Source organism: Pimephales promelas, chromosome 11 (genome assembly GCF_988280905.1).
Source record: "Pimephales promelas chromosome 11, fPimPro1.hap1.1, whole genome shotgun sequence".
Taxonomy (NCBI): Eukaryota; Metazoa; Chordata; class Actinopteri; order Cypriniformes; family Leuciscidae; genus Pimephales; species Pimephales promelas.
In genome coordinates, this window is record NC_142779.1 from 29,378,444 (window position 1) to 29,395,697 (window position 17,254).

A 17,254-nucleotide genomic window follows, 5' to 3' on the forward strand; every position below is an offset into this window, starting at 1 on the left:
ATAGCATATTTTAACTTAATAATCCAATAAAGTGTCGCAAATATGGTGCAAAACTACTGACTATGTGCTGTATAATACAATGTATTTGACTTTTATTGCAAAATATTATGGTATATTTATACATATATTAGTTTTTCTTTAGACTCTACAGACCTTTTTGCACGTGTATCCGGAGTTAACAGGAATTTGATGATTAAAATTGTTAAAAAGTTGAAATCATACTAGATTATTACAGAAGCACAAGCCTTTCCTCAACCTCAAAGCTCATGACAGATATATGTTAAGAGATTTATACACTGCTACATTTCTCTGAAGAATGAATGTGATTTTTACACTTGGTAAAACACTTGGGTTGCTAAGTTAGCAAAGTGCCTTACAGCGCCTTTAAGAGCAGCCCTTAGATATTTGATTGGATTGGAAGTACACTTGGCATTTATGTATTAAACGTTTACATGTGCATTATAAGAAAGTCTTTGACGCATATTGAGGTGATCGCAGGGCACTACTGGAGAAAAATACATGCTCAAGAAATAGATCAGAAAAAAATGGACACCCGCTTTGATCAGACAGACTAACTTTGGAGACTGATCTCAACAATCAAAAGAAATGACATTTGAAGACCACATCAAAAAGAAGGACATGACAGGTGATCAAAAAGCCTCACTCCACAAGCGAAAAGCTTACACACACACACACACACACACACCACTTGCAAATGCATTGACCTTACCCATGTCCCTTTCAAGGAAAGTCTGTTCACTCGGCGAGCATATTTGCAATGCCTCGTGGCTGCTACGGTGGCCCAAGACCAAGTCCTATATACTTGAATGGTGGAATCCTGGAATCTCCAAAAACTGCCACAAAATCTGACATTAACTGTCCCATAAACATGATTTTTTTATGCTCAAATAGCTATAAAAAGCATATTTCTGTTTTCAGGCTAGACTCGCTAATGTGCATGTGCAAGTCCTAAGTGAACACCTGAAAACACTGATTGTTTATAGCAACTGGAGATTCTAATGGCATCTGCAGTGACACGATGATTTTACCAGTAATCACGTGTTTTATCTAGAAGGAGGAACTAAATTCACCACATTGCATGTTGCACCATCTTTGTAAAAATCTAAACTTTTTGCCTTACCTCATGATCAAAGTGCTCATGAAGAGACTATAAGAAAGCAAGTTTACCTAAAAATGGTATCAATCAATCAATCAATCAATCAATCAATCAATCAATCAATCAGTGCACATTGATGGTCTATGGATATGTTGACAATAAGATTTTTTTTTTTTTTAATCTGACAACTTTTTATCTCCCCTGAACTAATAATTAATAACCAGCAGCCATATCACCCTGTAGCCCAAGACTGGTTGCCCATTAAAGCTAAGCAGGGCTGAGCCTGGTTAGTACCTGGATGGGAGACCTTCTGAGAAAGCCAGGTTGCTGCTGGAAGAGGTGTTAGTGAGGCCAGCAGGGGGTGCTCACCCTGTGGTCTGTGTGGGTCCTAACGCCCCAGTAAAGTGATGGGGACACTATGCTGTCAAAAAGAGCACCGTCCTTCGGATGAGACGTTAAACCGAGGTCCTGACTCTCTGTGGTCATAAAAAATCCCAGGATGTCTTTCGAAAGAGTAGGGGTGTAACCCCGGCATCCTGGCCAAATTTGCCCAGTGGCCTCTGTCCATCATGGCCTCCTAATCATCCCCATATACACCAATTGGCTTCATCACTGTCTCCTCTCCACCAGTAAGCTGGTGTGTGGTGAGCGTTCTGGCGCAATATGGCTGCCGTCGCATCATCCAGGTGGATGCTGCACATTGGTGGTGGTTGAGGAGATCCCCCCCTCTTTGTGAAGCGCTTTGAGTGTCCAGAAAAGCGCTATATAAATGTAACGAATTATTATATTATTATTATAATAATTACAGGCACATCTCAAAAAAAAAAAAAAAAAAAAAAAACAATATGCGGTTTTGGTCTTGTTTATCTAGGTTACTAAGTGTTTCAGACATAATTTATTAATCAAAGTGCCTTTGATTAATCTTCGCACACAATCTTTGTAGATTGTGTGCGTAATATCCATCAGCTGATTGTTGAATGGACTGTGGATGTACCAGCTGAGGCTGAGACTAAGATCAAGCAAACCTTTTAATTATAAAATGTCTTTCTCAAAACAGTTCCTATAAGGAAACTATTCAAGCAATTCATACAGTATTTATCATTAAAAATACTGACATTGTTGAGCTGACATTGACCTTATTAATGTTATACACCAATCTAAAGAGTTATTACACTGTAAAAACTAATCTATAGAATTTACCCAAAAAATGTGAGGTAACAATTTGCATCGACTTTGGTGGGGTACATTTAATCCATATTAGTGAGTATAAACTATCTGAAGTAAAAAGCTATTAAATACTTGCATAAATTGGGTAACAATTACCTCCATTTATCAACAGCTACTTACTCATTAAAATTAGGTAAAAATTATCTATTCAAATCAAAGCTAATTACTTATTCAGAGAAGGTAAAATGTACCCCCCACAATAAAGACATTCACATGGTTCATCAGATCAATGTTTTTAATCCAAAAATTCATATGAAACACTCAAAATACAGTGCAGCACAATAACTTTACACAACATTTCAAGTAATGAACATGTTAACTCACTGGACTATCAAATGTTGTTTCAATAATGTTGGATAATAAAACATTGCTGTTTTAGGAGGAGGAGAGAGTAGAAAATAAAACTAGAAGCGAGGAGATCAGAGCAGTACTGGAAGAAGTCCAATCACATTTTGTTGTATCTAAACTCTGTGATTCCATTACTTGGTTTCCCTCGATCACAATAGACAAATCTGGATCCTCCTCAGCCATGACATTGTGCTTCACAATCACCTTCATGTTTTTGTCTGTGTAGTCCTCACATTCCTACATGTAAAAAAACAAACAAAAAGCATGCACATTTTTATTTAATGTAAGATGCTGTTTCAATATATTTCAGTTTATCTAAAAGGAGAGCAGAGGGGGAGTGGAAGGCAAAAGGAGAAGGTGGATACAAGAAGAGAGGAGGATCCTTTGAGTTAATCAAAAATCTGTTATGAATATGACATACCTGGTAGTAATGGAAAAGATCTTCTTGATTTTCACCAAGGTAGTCTTGTCTTTAATGAGGCAGCAGACAACAGCATCTCATGTTTCTCAATGTTCTGTGTCTGTAGGGAGATACAATTTAGTGATGTTAGAATGTTAGCGAAGTGGGGAGTGATTTACATATACTAAGACCGAATTACGGCCCTGCAACAGACTGGCGACCTATCCAGAATGAACACTGCCCCTTCACCTGATAAATGCTGGGTTGGCTCAAAAATCTTGTGACCCGAATGGACAAAGCAGTAAAGAAAATAGATGGATAAGACCGAATTCACACATTGATGTTAAAAGGTTTAAGTTGGTAAGGAGCTCAACTTTGCGCACAACAAATCAATTGTTTACAAATTACTTTAGTTTTAATTCACTCATATCAATAATTACATATTTGTGAAAAAATAAAATTACATACGTCATTTAAAGTGTCCAGCAGAGGACACATCTTGCAACCAGCTACTTCTCCTTTGGCGCGCATTAGCCGCAAAAGACCTCGTGAGTACTCATCAAGCTTCCGTGTGAATGTCTCCTCCAAGGAATATGTTGTGATGCGTCTAAACTCCTCCTTGATCTAGGAAGTTAAATGACCAAAATGTACATTTTAAATTAAAGACCAGCTCTCATAGTATTCACATGAATGTATACTAGTGGTAAGTAAAAATTACAAGAAATTCTCACCTGAGCTTCAGTGAATAATGCTGGCCACTTTAGAATAAACACACCCACAGAGGGGCTGAGGCTGACCACTTCAATTTCTTTGATCCGTTTTCACTTCTGTTGACACTGTAGGCTATCAACTGTAAATTAAAAAAAGAAACATTTCAGTAAACATCCTATTAAAAAAAAAACACATAAATCTAACAGCTATATATGGCAGGTGCATTCTGAGGGTTAGGTAGCATGTTAGCTTAGCACACATCAATACACTACAATTTATGAGATTATAAAACCATGTTTTTGCTCCAAAATTACTTTATAATGCATGTCGATTGCTTTAAATAACCTTCTGTGATCTGACTTGGCTTCGGATAAAAAAAAACGGACATAAAATATTGTATTTTATAGTATTCTGGACTATCAAGATTATATCGATTAACATTAACTTACATTATAAATGTAATATATTATGAAGTTATCTGCATGGCTTGAAGAACACAAATAATGCGTCATATATCGTTGCAATCATGTTATCTGCAAGTATTCAGCGATCTTTGGAAACTTTGTTGTGGTTTCAGGTGTCACAGGTCATGTGGCTCTTCTTCGTGATATATTATGTAGTAGCGTTATAAATTATGTGCACACGACGCCCGCCGGCTGCCAGTGTGTATTGAAAACACACTACATCCGAGGAGTATCCAGCGCTATGATTACATCGGCCCATTTTGGTGTATTCAATAAATATAATTCCTCTAACGTTATACAGAAATCTGACAGAAACCTAAGATAATCAATAAATATTTCTCAGAATCTGCATATTTTTGAGCTGAAAGCACTTGTTTGGTCGAGCTCTTTCATGACGACGACAGAGGTATTTATGAATGGGAGCGGATGAATGACGCACATAATTCATATTAAAAACGCCATCGACTGTTTTTTATTGCATTCTCCTGAAATTAATTAATATGGTCACTATAAGTTTCTCAGAAACAGTGGTCAAATACTGAAACCTGAGTCTTATATGTTTAATAATGTATAATTTGTCAAGGTAATCACATTAAATCTGATAGTAACTTTGAAATCTGTGCCCAACGGCCGACCGTCGGCTTGATGTGTTCCGCCATGGTGACGCCATCGACAGATTCAAACTTTAATTTCAAGTAATGACATGTTAAACAAACGAAAGCCCAATAAAAGCGAAGTGTAATGTCTCATAATTAAAAATATATATATGCACTCCTATATGTTAATAGCTTACCTTCACTTCTGCTGTTCGATGGCAGCCAGAGAGAGGATCCAGCGTCGCCCACACTCACTCAAAAAGAAACCGCGGGCATACGCATGCGCGATTTAAAGCAAAAAACTCACGTTTTGGGGGTATATTTTACTCCATTTTTCTATGTGATGATTCTTACTGTTGATGAATGGGTAGCATATGTAGAATTTACCCATTACTTTAGGATTCGTTGGCTGCCTGCAATAATCATGTACATTTTATATGGTTTCCACAGATTATATTTACCACTCGACAAAATCACTTTTTTCAGTGTAGGAGCACCATACTAATATTGTGTTTGATCCCATTTTGACTTCAGAACTGCCTTAATTTTACCTGGCAGCATTCTTTAGAAATGTTGGACAATATTTATATAATGAAATATTGATAGGATAGCATCTTGCAGTTGATGGAGATTTGTGGGATGCACATCCAGGACACAAACCTCCCGTTCCACCACATCCCAAATATGCTCTATTGGGTTGAGATCTAGTGACTGTGGGGCCATTTGACTATAGTGAACTCATTGTCATGTTTAAGAAACCAATTTGAAATGATTCAAGCTTTGTGACATGGTGCATTATCCTGCTGGAACTAGCCATCAGTGGATGGGTATATGGTGGCCATAAAGGGATAGAAATGTTCAGAAACAATGCTCAGGTAGGCCGTGGCAAAACGATGATTAAACAATGTCCAATTGGCACTAAGGGGGCTAAAATGTGCCAAGAAAATATCCCCCACACCATTATACCACCACCACCAGCCTGCACAGTGGTAACAAGGCATGATGGATCCATGTTCTCCTTCTGTTTACGCCAAATCTACCATCAGACTCTACCATCAATGGCTCAACAGAAATTGAGATTCATCAGACCATGCAACATTTTTTTAGTCTTCAACTGTCCAATTTTGGTGAGCTCTTGCAAATTGTAGCCTCTTTTTCCTATTTGTAGTGTAGATGAGTAGTACCAGGTGGGGTCTAACAAGTGGTTATTTCTGTCAAAGTTGCTCTTCTATCAGCTTGAATCAGTTGGCCCATTCACCTTCAGGGATGCAAACAGTTTTCGGCGCCTTCCACATTTTTCACGTCAGTTTGGGTGACTTGTGTGAATCGTGCAGATCCGAAGAGATTTTTTTGTGGGAGTGGGGGATGTCTGATTATAATTCTGGATTATAATTCACCAACAATAATTCTGGATTGCCTCAACCAAACAAGTAAATAGGAAATCAGAACATTGCGGGCCAAAACAAGCGTGAACCACTAGTGTTTCTTCCACTAACTTGTGGCCTGATTGGAGGTAGCTCATCAAATGGCCACGCGCATGGATGGCATCGTGTGCGCTAACTGTGCAGAAACCGCCCACGAGTGGATAGCATTCTGCGTGTGTATACTATTTTTTTCCCTCGTTTCCTGTGCGTGAGTTTTGAGACTAAACAAACGCCGTAGAGCCGTTTCTTTTGCACTCTCAAGCTATTTCAAATGTATGAGCGCTCTCATAATTTAAGCGATTTTCTACAGGCAAAACCGAGATGAAAACTTCAACTTTTCAGAATGCCGCAAGCGCATTGTAAATTTCTGATAAAAACTTTAGTTCAGGAAATGTGCTACCAGGATGGTGTGTCCATTAAAACACAGGGATCCAATACTCAGTCCATAATCATTTATTGAAAGGCCACAGGGTGAATTGGAATCAGATAGAGTTGTATGATTTCTATAAACAAAAAAAAACAAACAGAATCTTAAATATAATTAACACCATAGAACTTCAACTAATAAATCCTTAATCACATAATCCAATCCTACATCAAAATAATAAGAAACAAAAGAATCAATCACATAACAAATTTCAGAATTAAACAAACAGAATCTCAGGAATTAACATAATAAAACAAAGCAAACGAACTTACATTGTCAGGAACACATAAACTCTTCAAAGGCTCTCATTAGGAGAGAAAGGAAGGACAATCTGTTTCCATTGCATGTGCCACACACCAAACAATAGCACCTTATCACTCATTAAGTGCATCTGAGGAGACTTAGCTCCTCCCATGATTGGCTATATTGGCTATGCTTCTCAACACGCATCACATTTCATGTGACAAGAACCAACCACCATTGAAAGCTCAGTAAACATGAAGGATGGGGGTGCGCCCAAATGCTACCACTGTTTTTCTCCATAAATAAATCTTGTAGCAGACCTACAGCAAGTGTTTTTTGGTGGTGAAAATCTATTAGCTACTAAAACTTCTTTGTCATTGTGTTATGTAGAGTGCAGTGCATGGATGCTTAGCAACGACAGACACCATTGGAAAATCGGACCAAATTTTAATAGTAAATGATTTAATGATTTAAAGGCTGAAACATATTTACTATATGTGTGGTAAGGGTAAGGGTGGGCTGGGGATGGTAGGGGTTGATGGCAATGCAATTTTCTGGATATTTTCCGCGGGGCGAGGGCTTCGATTACCTCTCTCTTTTTTGACCATACATGTGTTTGCATCCCTGCACTTCTGATCTCTATCATCAACAAGTTTGTGAAGTTTGTGAAGTTTGTGAAATACTCAGACCGGCCCGTCTGGCACCAACAACTATGGCACCCTCAAAATTGCTTAAATCACCTTTTTTTCCCATTCTGACATTCAATTTGGAGTTCATGAGATTTTGACCAGGACCACACCCCTAAATGCATCAAAGCAACTGTCATGTGATTGGTTGATTAGATAATTGCATTAATGATAAATTGAACAGGTGTTCCTAATAATCCTTTAGGTGAGTATATTTCACTAGCCTAAATAATGTTTGGTATGTTAATCCTTAATGTTTTATTTGAAAAGATGCAATAGGATGTAATTTATGGATGTTACATCAAGGAAATATATTTATTTAGAACCATATATATTACTGACCGCATTTAGCTTTGGCTAGGGTGTCGTGGAGTTGTGTTAGACTACTTGCCATAATAATAAAAAAGACAAAAGAGTCAAAAATAGGGACCATGAATTTGGCCAATGCTACACCTGAAGTGAGGTCATCCATGAACTCACCTAATGTGATTTTGGCCAGTAATTGAACTCAGAGGGATGTCAGCAAGTGAGGCTGTGTGAACACAAACTCACTGTGGCTTAAGAGGAACAAGAGAGTGGGGAAAGAGGAAACCTTGGACATGCTTTGACCTTTCTTTGCTTTTTATGGGAAATAGCCTTAAGCTTAACTAAATCCCCTGTCAGGTCTACAGGCATAGATATTCCACCTGTAAATGCAATCTTTGCTGGCATTCTGATGAGCATTGTACGTGTGTTTAATTTCATAGGAACGTGTTATGGATGTCAAAATTAAAGCAGCATTTGTTCCCTTTCGGTCACTTCGTATTCCGTAGCTATACGCAGTGGGGAAACTCCTTTTCCTCGATTTACCGAAGCCTACATGTAAAACACATTTGCAGATGCACAGCTAGCACACTGAGCATCTGGCACGCTCATAGGCTGTGCTGTAGCAACTGCACATCCAATAGTGCAGGTGACTCTAATGTGCGACCAATGAGCTACAGGTAGCCCAACGTCAGAGCCCACCGAGGGACAAAGCCTAGCCTATATAGACCATTTCACAAGATGTAAACAACACTGGTCCAGAAGCACTTCCTGTTTCAGTTTTTTAACACTTCATAAAAGCTGGGATAAAATACAACCAACAGAACATTTAAAACTGAATCAAAAAGTTAAACAATCTTAAGATGTTTTCTTTACATGTGAAATAAAGAAAACAGTTACAAACTGAAACAGGAAGTGTTTCTGGACCAGTGTTGTTTACATCTTGTGAAATGGTCTATAGACCCACAAATTTGCACAAGGCAGACCAACACTCGAGCTGCATTTCCTGCCTGGGGATCGCCACACGGAGAATGCACTCTCTGCCGGCAGATGTGTCAGTCAAGACCGGCGAAGCGCTACCTGCTCCCCCAGCGTCAAGGCCCGCGAGCCAACGCCGTGAACGACCAGGTACCTACGAAATCGAAGCACGAAGTGGAAAGAGAGAGGGCTCGTGTCTTGCACTAGCTGGACCACCCTCGAAAAAAACAGCAAAACTTCCCACAGCTCCCTGTTCAGATCAGGCGGCTGGGGATATAATTATTGTAAACAGGCCCGCAGCACTAAGCGCGTCTTTGCAAACAAACACCGTTTTCACCCTGACCCAAATACATCGCAAAAAGAGCGTGTTTCACAATCACAATACACAGGTTCACGACCCCCTCTTCACTAGGTGGCCCTCCCTGTTGTAACACTCACTTCCCCCCGGGCAAAAGCCTGTATAGTCAGTTAAACACTCAGTATATGCACAAATCACATTATAAGGGTATCAGATCCCCCTATGTTTGGCAGCCTGTCCCATTCAGTGTGTCAAACCCTAGCCACAAGGGCCATGGCCTGGCAAGCGTTCTCCGGTGTGTTGAGTTGGGTCATAAACACTATTAAGCAAGGCTACTCACTTCAATTCACACGCAGACCCCCAAAATTCAAGGCGGTTATCGAGACATCGATGAGAGGCAGCGTGTGTCACGTGCTTTGCACCGAAGTTTAGAATTTATTTGCAAATGGAGCGATAGAATCAGTCCCTCTCATGCTAATGTATTCGGGGTTTTACAGCCACTATTTTCTAATCCCAAAGAAAGACGGCGGTCTTTACAGAAAAATTTGGTTTTTACAGACGCGTCCAACCTGGGTTGGGGAGCACTGCACGAGGGCAAGCCTGCCTCCGTCTTCTGGTCGAGCACGGAGCAGAGCTTACATTTCAACTGTCTGGAAATGAAAAAAGTTGATTTGGGTCAAGGGTCACCATGTCCTAGTCCGTATGGACAACATGTCAGCGGTGGCCTACATAAATCAGATAAAACAGTCAGTCTACACAAATCAGTCAGACAACTTGCATGCTATGGCGAGGGACGGCCTCCTGTGGGCACACGCCAGTCTGAGCTCTCTGAGAGGAGTGTAGATCCCGGGCGTCCAAAATCTGGGCACAATATGCTCTCACAGGGCAACACTCCCCTAAGAGAGTGGTCCCTGAACCCTCAGACGGTCAGTCTAATATGGGAGATGTTCGGCAAGGCCAATGTCGACCTTTTTGCCTTGAGAGCCAACACCCACTGCAGGGTGTTCTTCTCGAAGAACAGGGACGTGCTGGCTCATTCCTTGCCCAGCCGCCCCCTTCATGCATTTCCCCCCCCATCTCGATGATCCCACAGGTCAGGGAGAACAGATGCCCAGTCCTTCTGGTGACTCCTCTCTGGAAACCTAGACCATGGTTTCCGGATCTGGTTTAGTTGACATCCCCTGGCCTGTTTCAATAAGGAAGGATCTCCTCGCACAGGCCAAAGGAACGATATGGCATCCCAGAACGATTTATGGTCCCTCCACTTGTTCCCGAGGACCTTCCTGGCAGGGTCTTAAGCACTATCTCTGAAGCAAGGGCCCCGTTTACTCAGCGCCTTTATGCTTTGAAGTGGTCGGGTTTTTCCAGCTGGTGCTCGAAAAGTCTAGTTGATCCATGTGAGAGTCATGTGAGGTATCTGTGCTACTCTCCTTCCTGCAGGAGCTACTGTACGTGGGCCGCACCCCGTCCATGCTCAAAGTTTACGTGGCAGCCATCGCAGCCCATCATGCTTTGGTGGCTGGCCAATCACTGGGAAGAAATAACCTGGTGGCAACGTTTCTGAAAGGCGCTAGGAGGATTAACCCCCCCCCCCAGGCCCCTTCGGTGTGACCTTGGGACCTCTCCATGGTCCTTAGGGCCCTGAGGGGACCATCTTTTGAGCTGCTCCAGTCGGTTGATCTAAGACCACTCTGCCTAAAGACTGCTCTCCTGTTGGCATTGGCATCTATCAAGTGAGTGGGAGATCTGCAGGCTCTCTCTTTGAGTCCTGCATGTTTGGAATTTGGAACGGATGACTCCAGAGTCATTCTCAAACCCAGGCATGATTACGTACCAAAGGTGCTCTCAATGCCGTTTAGAGCACAAGTTATTACGCTATTAGCCCTTCCCCCTTCAGCCGAGGATGGGGAGGTTAATCTTCTCCGCCCTGTCGGTGCTGAGAATCTATCTGGAGCGTTCTGCATCTTTTAGACAGTCAGAACAGCTGTTTGTCTGCTTTGGTGGTCAAGCTGTTATCTAGTCACTAAGCAAAGACTGTTGAGATGGATTGTGGATGCCATTTATATGGCCTATATGGAGATTAGATTTTATTTTTAGGCCATATCGCCCAGCCCTACAGCAAACTATTGCATAAACAAAATAGTAAAAGTTACAGCGTTATGAGCCTAAAATTTGTCCCTATGTTTCACTAATAAGGGAGGGTTGTACATGTGAACCTATTTCCCCTGCTAGATTACATAGTTATATTGTTTTTAAATTAATTTGGGGATTAAATTATTGGATATTAATGGAGATTAAATTATCATAATGTAAAAATATATTAAATATTTTAATTTTAGGTGTGATTAATTGTGATTAATTACAGAAAAAATTTGTGAATTAGTTATTCTATTTTTTTTTTTAATTGATTAACAACACTAGAACATACAATTGTTTTTGTTCCTAATTGGTTCTATAGGGTTTGTTCTTAGTATGTAATATTCAATGTATTCACTTTGATGCTTTTTTTTATTTTTTATTTTTTTTTTTGTCATGCGCTGTGTAAAAGTGCAGTTCCCCCAAAAAAGTATTTGGACACTTAAGCCACATTTAAAAATGGATTAGATAACACAAATCAAAGCAAGTGTCATTGATTTTTCTTTTATAAATAGGTACAGTAAGTCCAATATCTGCATAATTGAATGGTGAATACGCTCATTGCATCCAGATGTGTAATTTTCATTATTTTCAATATTCTCATTACTGTTATACAATATTTTTACTTTTTTTTATCAGCTTAAATGAAATGTAATTACAATGATATATAGGTGCTAATATGTTTGTCACAAATATAATAATGGGACTAAAATAGGTTTTATTTGCTTTAAACAATATTATTCCAATTTGTTTCTTTAGATTTTTGGGTGAAATTTAACCAAAATAACTTGCATGTTATTGTTGAAATTTTATAAACGTTCAAATCTGGTGAGATCCTGCTGATACGCTGTCTTGGATTTGAATACCACACACACCAGTTGACTATCACATGTACTGTCTTATTTATTTTGTTTATGTATTCTTTTCTTTCTCTTACACGCTCTCGCTCTCATGCAGTAAGCCAAGGGGGGATGGCTGCAGACATTTGTCCAGATCCGGGGATTCCTGAGAATGGGAAAAAAATTGGCTCCAGCTTCCAGTAGGTCCTCTTTTCTGTTCTCTTATCTGCTGCATTTATCCTTTTAACTGCATGACACGGCTTTAATCAGGACTGGGCCTGCTGTTTGACACGACTGTCTGAACTCCTATACCGATAGGCCATTACCACCAAGGCCTTTGGTCACAGCTACTAAGTGGGTTTCTAATGCCCTTAAAGGAAAAACCAAGGGCTGTTACATGTTCTGCATTTAATGTGAGTGATTCTGAAAATAGAAGAAACAAGCGGTTTAAAGATGTTTGACAGAAACCGCTTTCATCTAACAAAAGAAGGAATGGGTCAGGGACATAGAGGGTCTGGGGCTGATGTGACTCATATAGCTGATTATTCTCTGACGGTCATTTCAACTTTGGCAGGATCGGCGCCAGCATCCAGTTTTCCTGTGACGACAGCTACGTACTGCAGGGATCAAAGAGCATCACTTGCCAGAGAGTGACTGAAACCCTGGCGGCCTGGAGTGACCACAGGCCTATCTGTCGGAGTAAGTGCAAATATGGGTCTCCTTTCCCCTGCTCAGACACTTTCTGTTGGGAGGTTGTCAGATCATGTTAAGTGAGATGTTTAGCGCATGGCAGTGGGGAGTAAGGCCACAAAACTCATAGGACGTTTGTGCCACACAGATTTAACAAAGACCTCACTAGCACATGTAAATTTGTCAAAGAACATGTCTGCTTTTGAATTATACATTTAAGATATTTTATTGACGACTATAGCACTGTTCCAAAACCTGGGGAACTCCCTACTCCCTACACGACAGTATTTAAGACCTCAGAGGAATGCTTCCAACACAAAAGCGGTTCCAAAATGTACTCAGCATTACAGAAATGGGCAGAATTAATATATTCTTATGTAGCAGAGAAGTTAATTCCACAATGCATTTGTGATGATTTTAAGTTGAATGGGGGAGGGGCATAGGTTTAGTGTAGGCATGACGTTTTATTTATAATTAAAAATATTTATAATTCATTAAAAGTCAAATAGTTTAAATGTATTATACGGTATTGCCATCGCATATAAACTCTGTTGAAATCGATTGAGTCGAATCCCACAAATTGCAAAACATTCACTTATGAGATTCTATTTCAGGATGCATTAATTAGAAGGCAATAAAGAGCAGAGAAGCTTATTAGGTTTTGGAACAGAGCTATTGTGTAGAAATCACTGCAGCAAAAGTTAGCACCCAGAAGCAGCTTTTAAATTAAAATTGTGTTTTCTTTTTTTATCTTCTATTTTTCTTTGTCTCTTTAAATTTCATCAGGAAGAATGAGGAGTCATGTTTGCTTTTACTAGGCACTGTCATTCACTAAACTCCTATATCCACATAAAATAATAATAATAATAATTAAAATAAATAACCTAGAAAGGAACTCCTAGTAGAGTGGGCTCGGACTGATATAGGAGAAGGTTGTCTGGCCGACTCATATGCACAAGAGATAGCCTCAACTATCCACTTTCTCGTTCTCTGTTTTGATGCCGGGGACCCCTCCTTGCTGGTTGATGAAAAGATGAACAGCTCTGCGGACATAAGCATCGAATGCCTGAACTGGACATGGCAGATTGTTTCTTTCCTAGTCTGGATCCCAGAATGGAGGAGGACAGAAGGCCTGCAGCACAATAGATGAAGAATGGGATCAACGGCCTAAGTTGAGAGACTGGAATCTATGAGATGAGGCGAGGCCCACAGCTTCCACAGTTCTGGGTGGGGGTGAAGAATTGACCCCCCCCCCCCCCCTGAGTGGGAATCTCCCGGAATCTCCCAAGGAGAGCCGTTGAGGAGAGACACAAATCCGAGAACCACACTCTGGCCAGCTACCATGGGACAATTAAGGTGAGATGAACCTTTTCATAGCGAACTCTCTCCAAAACTCCTGGGAGCAGAGCGATCGAGGGAAAAGCGTACAGATCTATCCATGGCCATGTCTGAACAATAGCATCCAGTCCCAGAGGAGCAAGAAGTGTGACAGAGTACCAGAGTGGACAGTGAGACGTCTGTGCCTGGCTGAACACCCTCCATATTTGCTCCATCACCTTGGGGTGAAGCCTCCATTCCCCGGGCCTCAGCTCCTGCCTCCTTTGTTTTGGCACCATGGGATGTACGCTGCCCTGAGTGAAAGCAGCTTTCCCTGGGACCACAGGAAGATTTGGTGTGGCAGTTTAATCTACAGTGAGTGAATGGCCTAGATGTATTCAGTTTACGGCTGACATGATTCATTCAATGTGCGCAGGAGAAAGATGTGTCACACATTACACTTTGCCCCCGAAAGCGAGCCTGTGAACAAAAGTGTCGTGGAAGTATGGATACATGGAAGTATGCGTCCTTGAGATATATCACCACAAAACCCATCCTCAGATCTAATCTGTGGCAGAATCTGTGTCAGGGTTAACATTTTGAACTTGAGCTGCATGGCAGACTGGTTCAGATGACGCAGATCCAAAATGCGACGCAACCCCTCATCCTTCTTTGTCCCCCATTCCCCCTCATAAGCTTTGCCCACCAATGCCGAAGTTGTTCTGACAGGCTTGGGGGGCTATGTTGGGGCCTTTAGGAATGATGCAGCCTGAGGGGAGAGATAGCTGGCTAGCATCTCTTCCACTTTAGGCATCGCTCCATAACTGTGCTCTTTATAGCTAACTATCAAAGAATAGTGTGATGTTTGTGCATTATACACAAAGACTCATGTCCTGCTCCTCAGCTGGCCAGTTGATGTTTAACCTGGCAACAGCATGGAGAGTGTAGGAGAGCGAGGTGCAAGTCCTGAACATCTCCTGCATCAATGCTTGCAATATCTAACTCCTCAGAGGAGTTAACGCCTTACTAACGCCTTACTACTTTGGGTGGAAGAAACCCCAGCCTGTCATTCCGAACCCTAAGAGAAGGCACTGAATCTAGCAGGTGAGGGCAGAGTTAAGGCCAGGTCCTTTTCTAACCCCTCTATTAGATCCAATTGCGATCTTCGTGACTTAGATTGCCGCTGTGCCCTGAGTTCACAGTGTGCGTCCTCCACTCCTAGACAAACAACACATAAGTCATGTGTATCCCTACCCGTGATGTAGCGTGGGTAGGGATGAACATACAATATAAATGACTGCTTGCTCGCCATAATGCTACACACTCACATAAAAGTTATTAGGAACACCATCCTAATACTGTGTTTGACCCCCTTTCACCTTCAGAACTGCCTTAATTCTATGTGGCATTGATTCAACAAGGTGCTGAAAGCATTCTTTAGAAATGTTACCCCATTTTGTTAGGATAGCATCTTGCTGGAGATTTGTGGGATGCACATCCAGGACACAAAGCTCCCATTCCAACACATCCCAAAGATGCTCTTATGGGTTGAGATCTGGTGACTGTGGGGGCCATTTTAGTACAGTGAACTCATTGTCATGTTCAAAAAAAAACAATTTGAAATGATTCAAGATTTGTGACATGGTGCATTATCCTGCTGGAAGTAGCCATCAGAGGATGGGGACATGGTGGCCTTAAAGGGATGGACATGGTCAGAAACAAGGCTCAGGTAGGCCGTAGCATATGAAAGATGCCCAACTGGCACTAAGGGGCCTAAAGTGTGCCAAGAAAACATCTCCCACACCATTACACCACCACCACCAGCCTGCACAGTGGTAACAAGGCATGTTAGATCCATGTTCTCAATCTTTTTACGCCAAATTCTGACTCTATCTGAATCAGTCGGCCCGTTCTCCTCTGACCTCTAGCATCAACAAAGCATTTTCGCCCACACTGACAGACAACACCAAATAGGATGATCAGACAAAATCACATATAGTGCTTACTGAAGACAGAGAAGCTAGCATTGTACTGTTTGAGCATGCTTTATACAGTAGTATCCTGGTTTGTGACATCATCACCTCTGATGCCCTTCAAAACCATTGGACTGATTTCAAATGAACTGCACAACGCAATCACACAGAGTTTCCACAGCGTCAATCGAAGCAGTGCAAGTTACTTTGAAAGGGAACGATACATATGTCATCATCATCAATCCTTGTTTTGTTTGGGATGTTTCCACATTATTTTCATTATCTTGCAAAGGCACTGTTCACTGCAGTCACTGATAGTTCTGGCAGAGGGTGATACATTCACATGGAGCCTGCTCTCATTTGCCAAAGAGTGCCAAAGCCCTGTTTTAATAAACAATTATCCCAGACACAAACTTAATTTTGCATCCCTTCATTCTACATATTGTTATAAACTTCCCCTGTCTTTTATATTTGTGTCACATTCATGGGAATGAACTGCTTCCTTACTTGTTATTGTAACATTGAGAACATGCAAATGTGTTAAATTTTTTAAATATCCTAAAATCTCAAGTGACTTCAAGTAAATATTTTATGTCAACTGAGTTTGGCTAAAGTCAACTTAAACAATACCTGCCTTATAATGTTGAAGATCACATGTATTTGTTTAACATATTCTGCTTGTAGAATAAGAAAAACACCCTTGAATAAGATTATAAAATGTGAAACACGATTAATGTAATTGTCGCCATATTGTTTCAAATCTGTATGCCTTTATTTCTTCTGTGAAACATAAAATAATATAATTTGAGATTATAAGAGGTAGGTAAAAAAAATACAGGTTTAGAACTACAGTATAGTCTAGACATACAGTATATTCTAAACCAGGGGTACAGTATGTGGAAAGATTTTAGGCTTATTTGTTCGCTTGAGAAATACTGGATATCTACAAAATAAGCGAGAAATGAAGGGTGACACAGAATAATCACACTAGGGTAGCTTGCATGCATTTTTTAGGCAGAGACCCTGTACACTTGTGGAAGTTGTTTTTAGTCATTTTTGTTGACACAAACTATTAAA

At 40.7% G+C, this 17,254-nt stretch overlaps 1 protein-coding gene and 1 long non-coding RNA gene across 4 annotated transcripts in view; one reads left to right on the top strand and one right to left on the bottom strand.

Moving 5' to 3' along the window:
• Positions 1-17,254, top strand: part of csmd1b (CUB and Sushi multiple domains 1b) — a 756,823-nt gene that overhangs the window by 475,784 nt on the left and 263,785 nt on the right. For both annotated transcript variants that reach the window (XM_039652188.2, XM_039652197.2), the window contains exons 8-9: positions 12,316-12,397; positions 12,772-12,896. In XM_039652188.2, coding sequence (XP_039508122.2) covers positions 12,316-12,397; positions 12,772-12,896 — 207 coding nt within the window. The remainder of the gene's footprint in view (positions 1-12,315; positions 12,398-12,771; positions 12,897-17,254) is intronic.
• Positions 2,566-5,324, bottom strand: LOC120477308 (uncharacterized). 2 transcript variants are annotated; one of them, XR_005622374.2, is made up of 5 exons: positions 5,061-5,324; positions 3,824-3,942; positions 3,561-3,716; positions 3,114-3,213; positions 2,566-2,929 (listed from the first exon to the last, which is right to left on the bottom strand). It is a non-coding gene; the product is annotated as an uncharacterized LOC120477308 (long non-coding RNA). The 2 variants fall into 2 exon arrangements; XR_005622373.2 differs by lacking the exon at positions 5,061-5,324 and adding an exon at positions 4,253-4,555.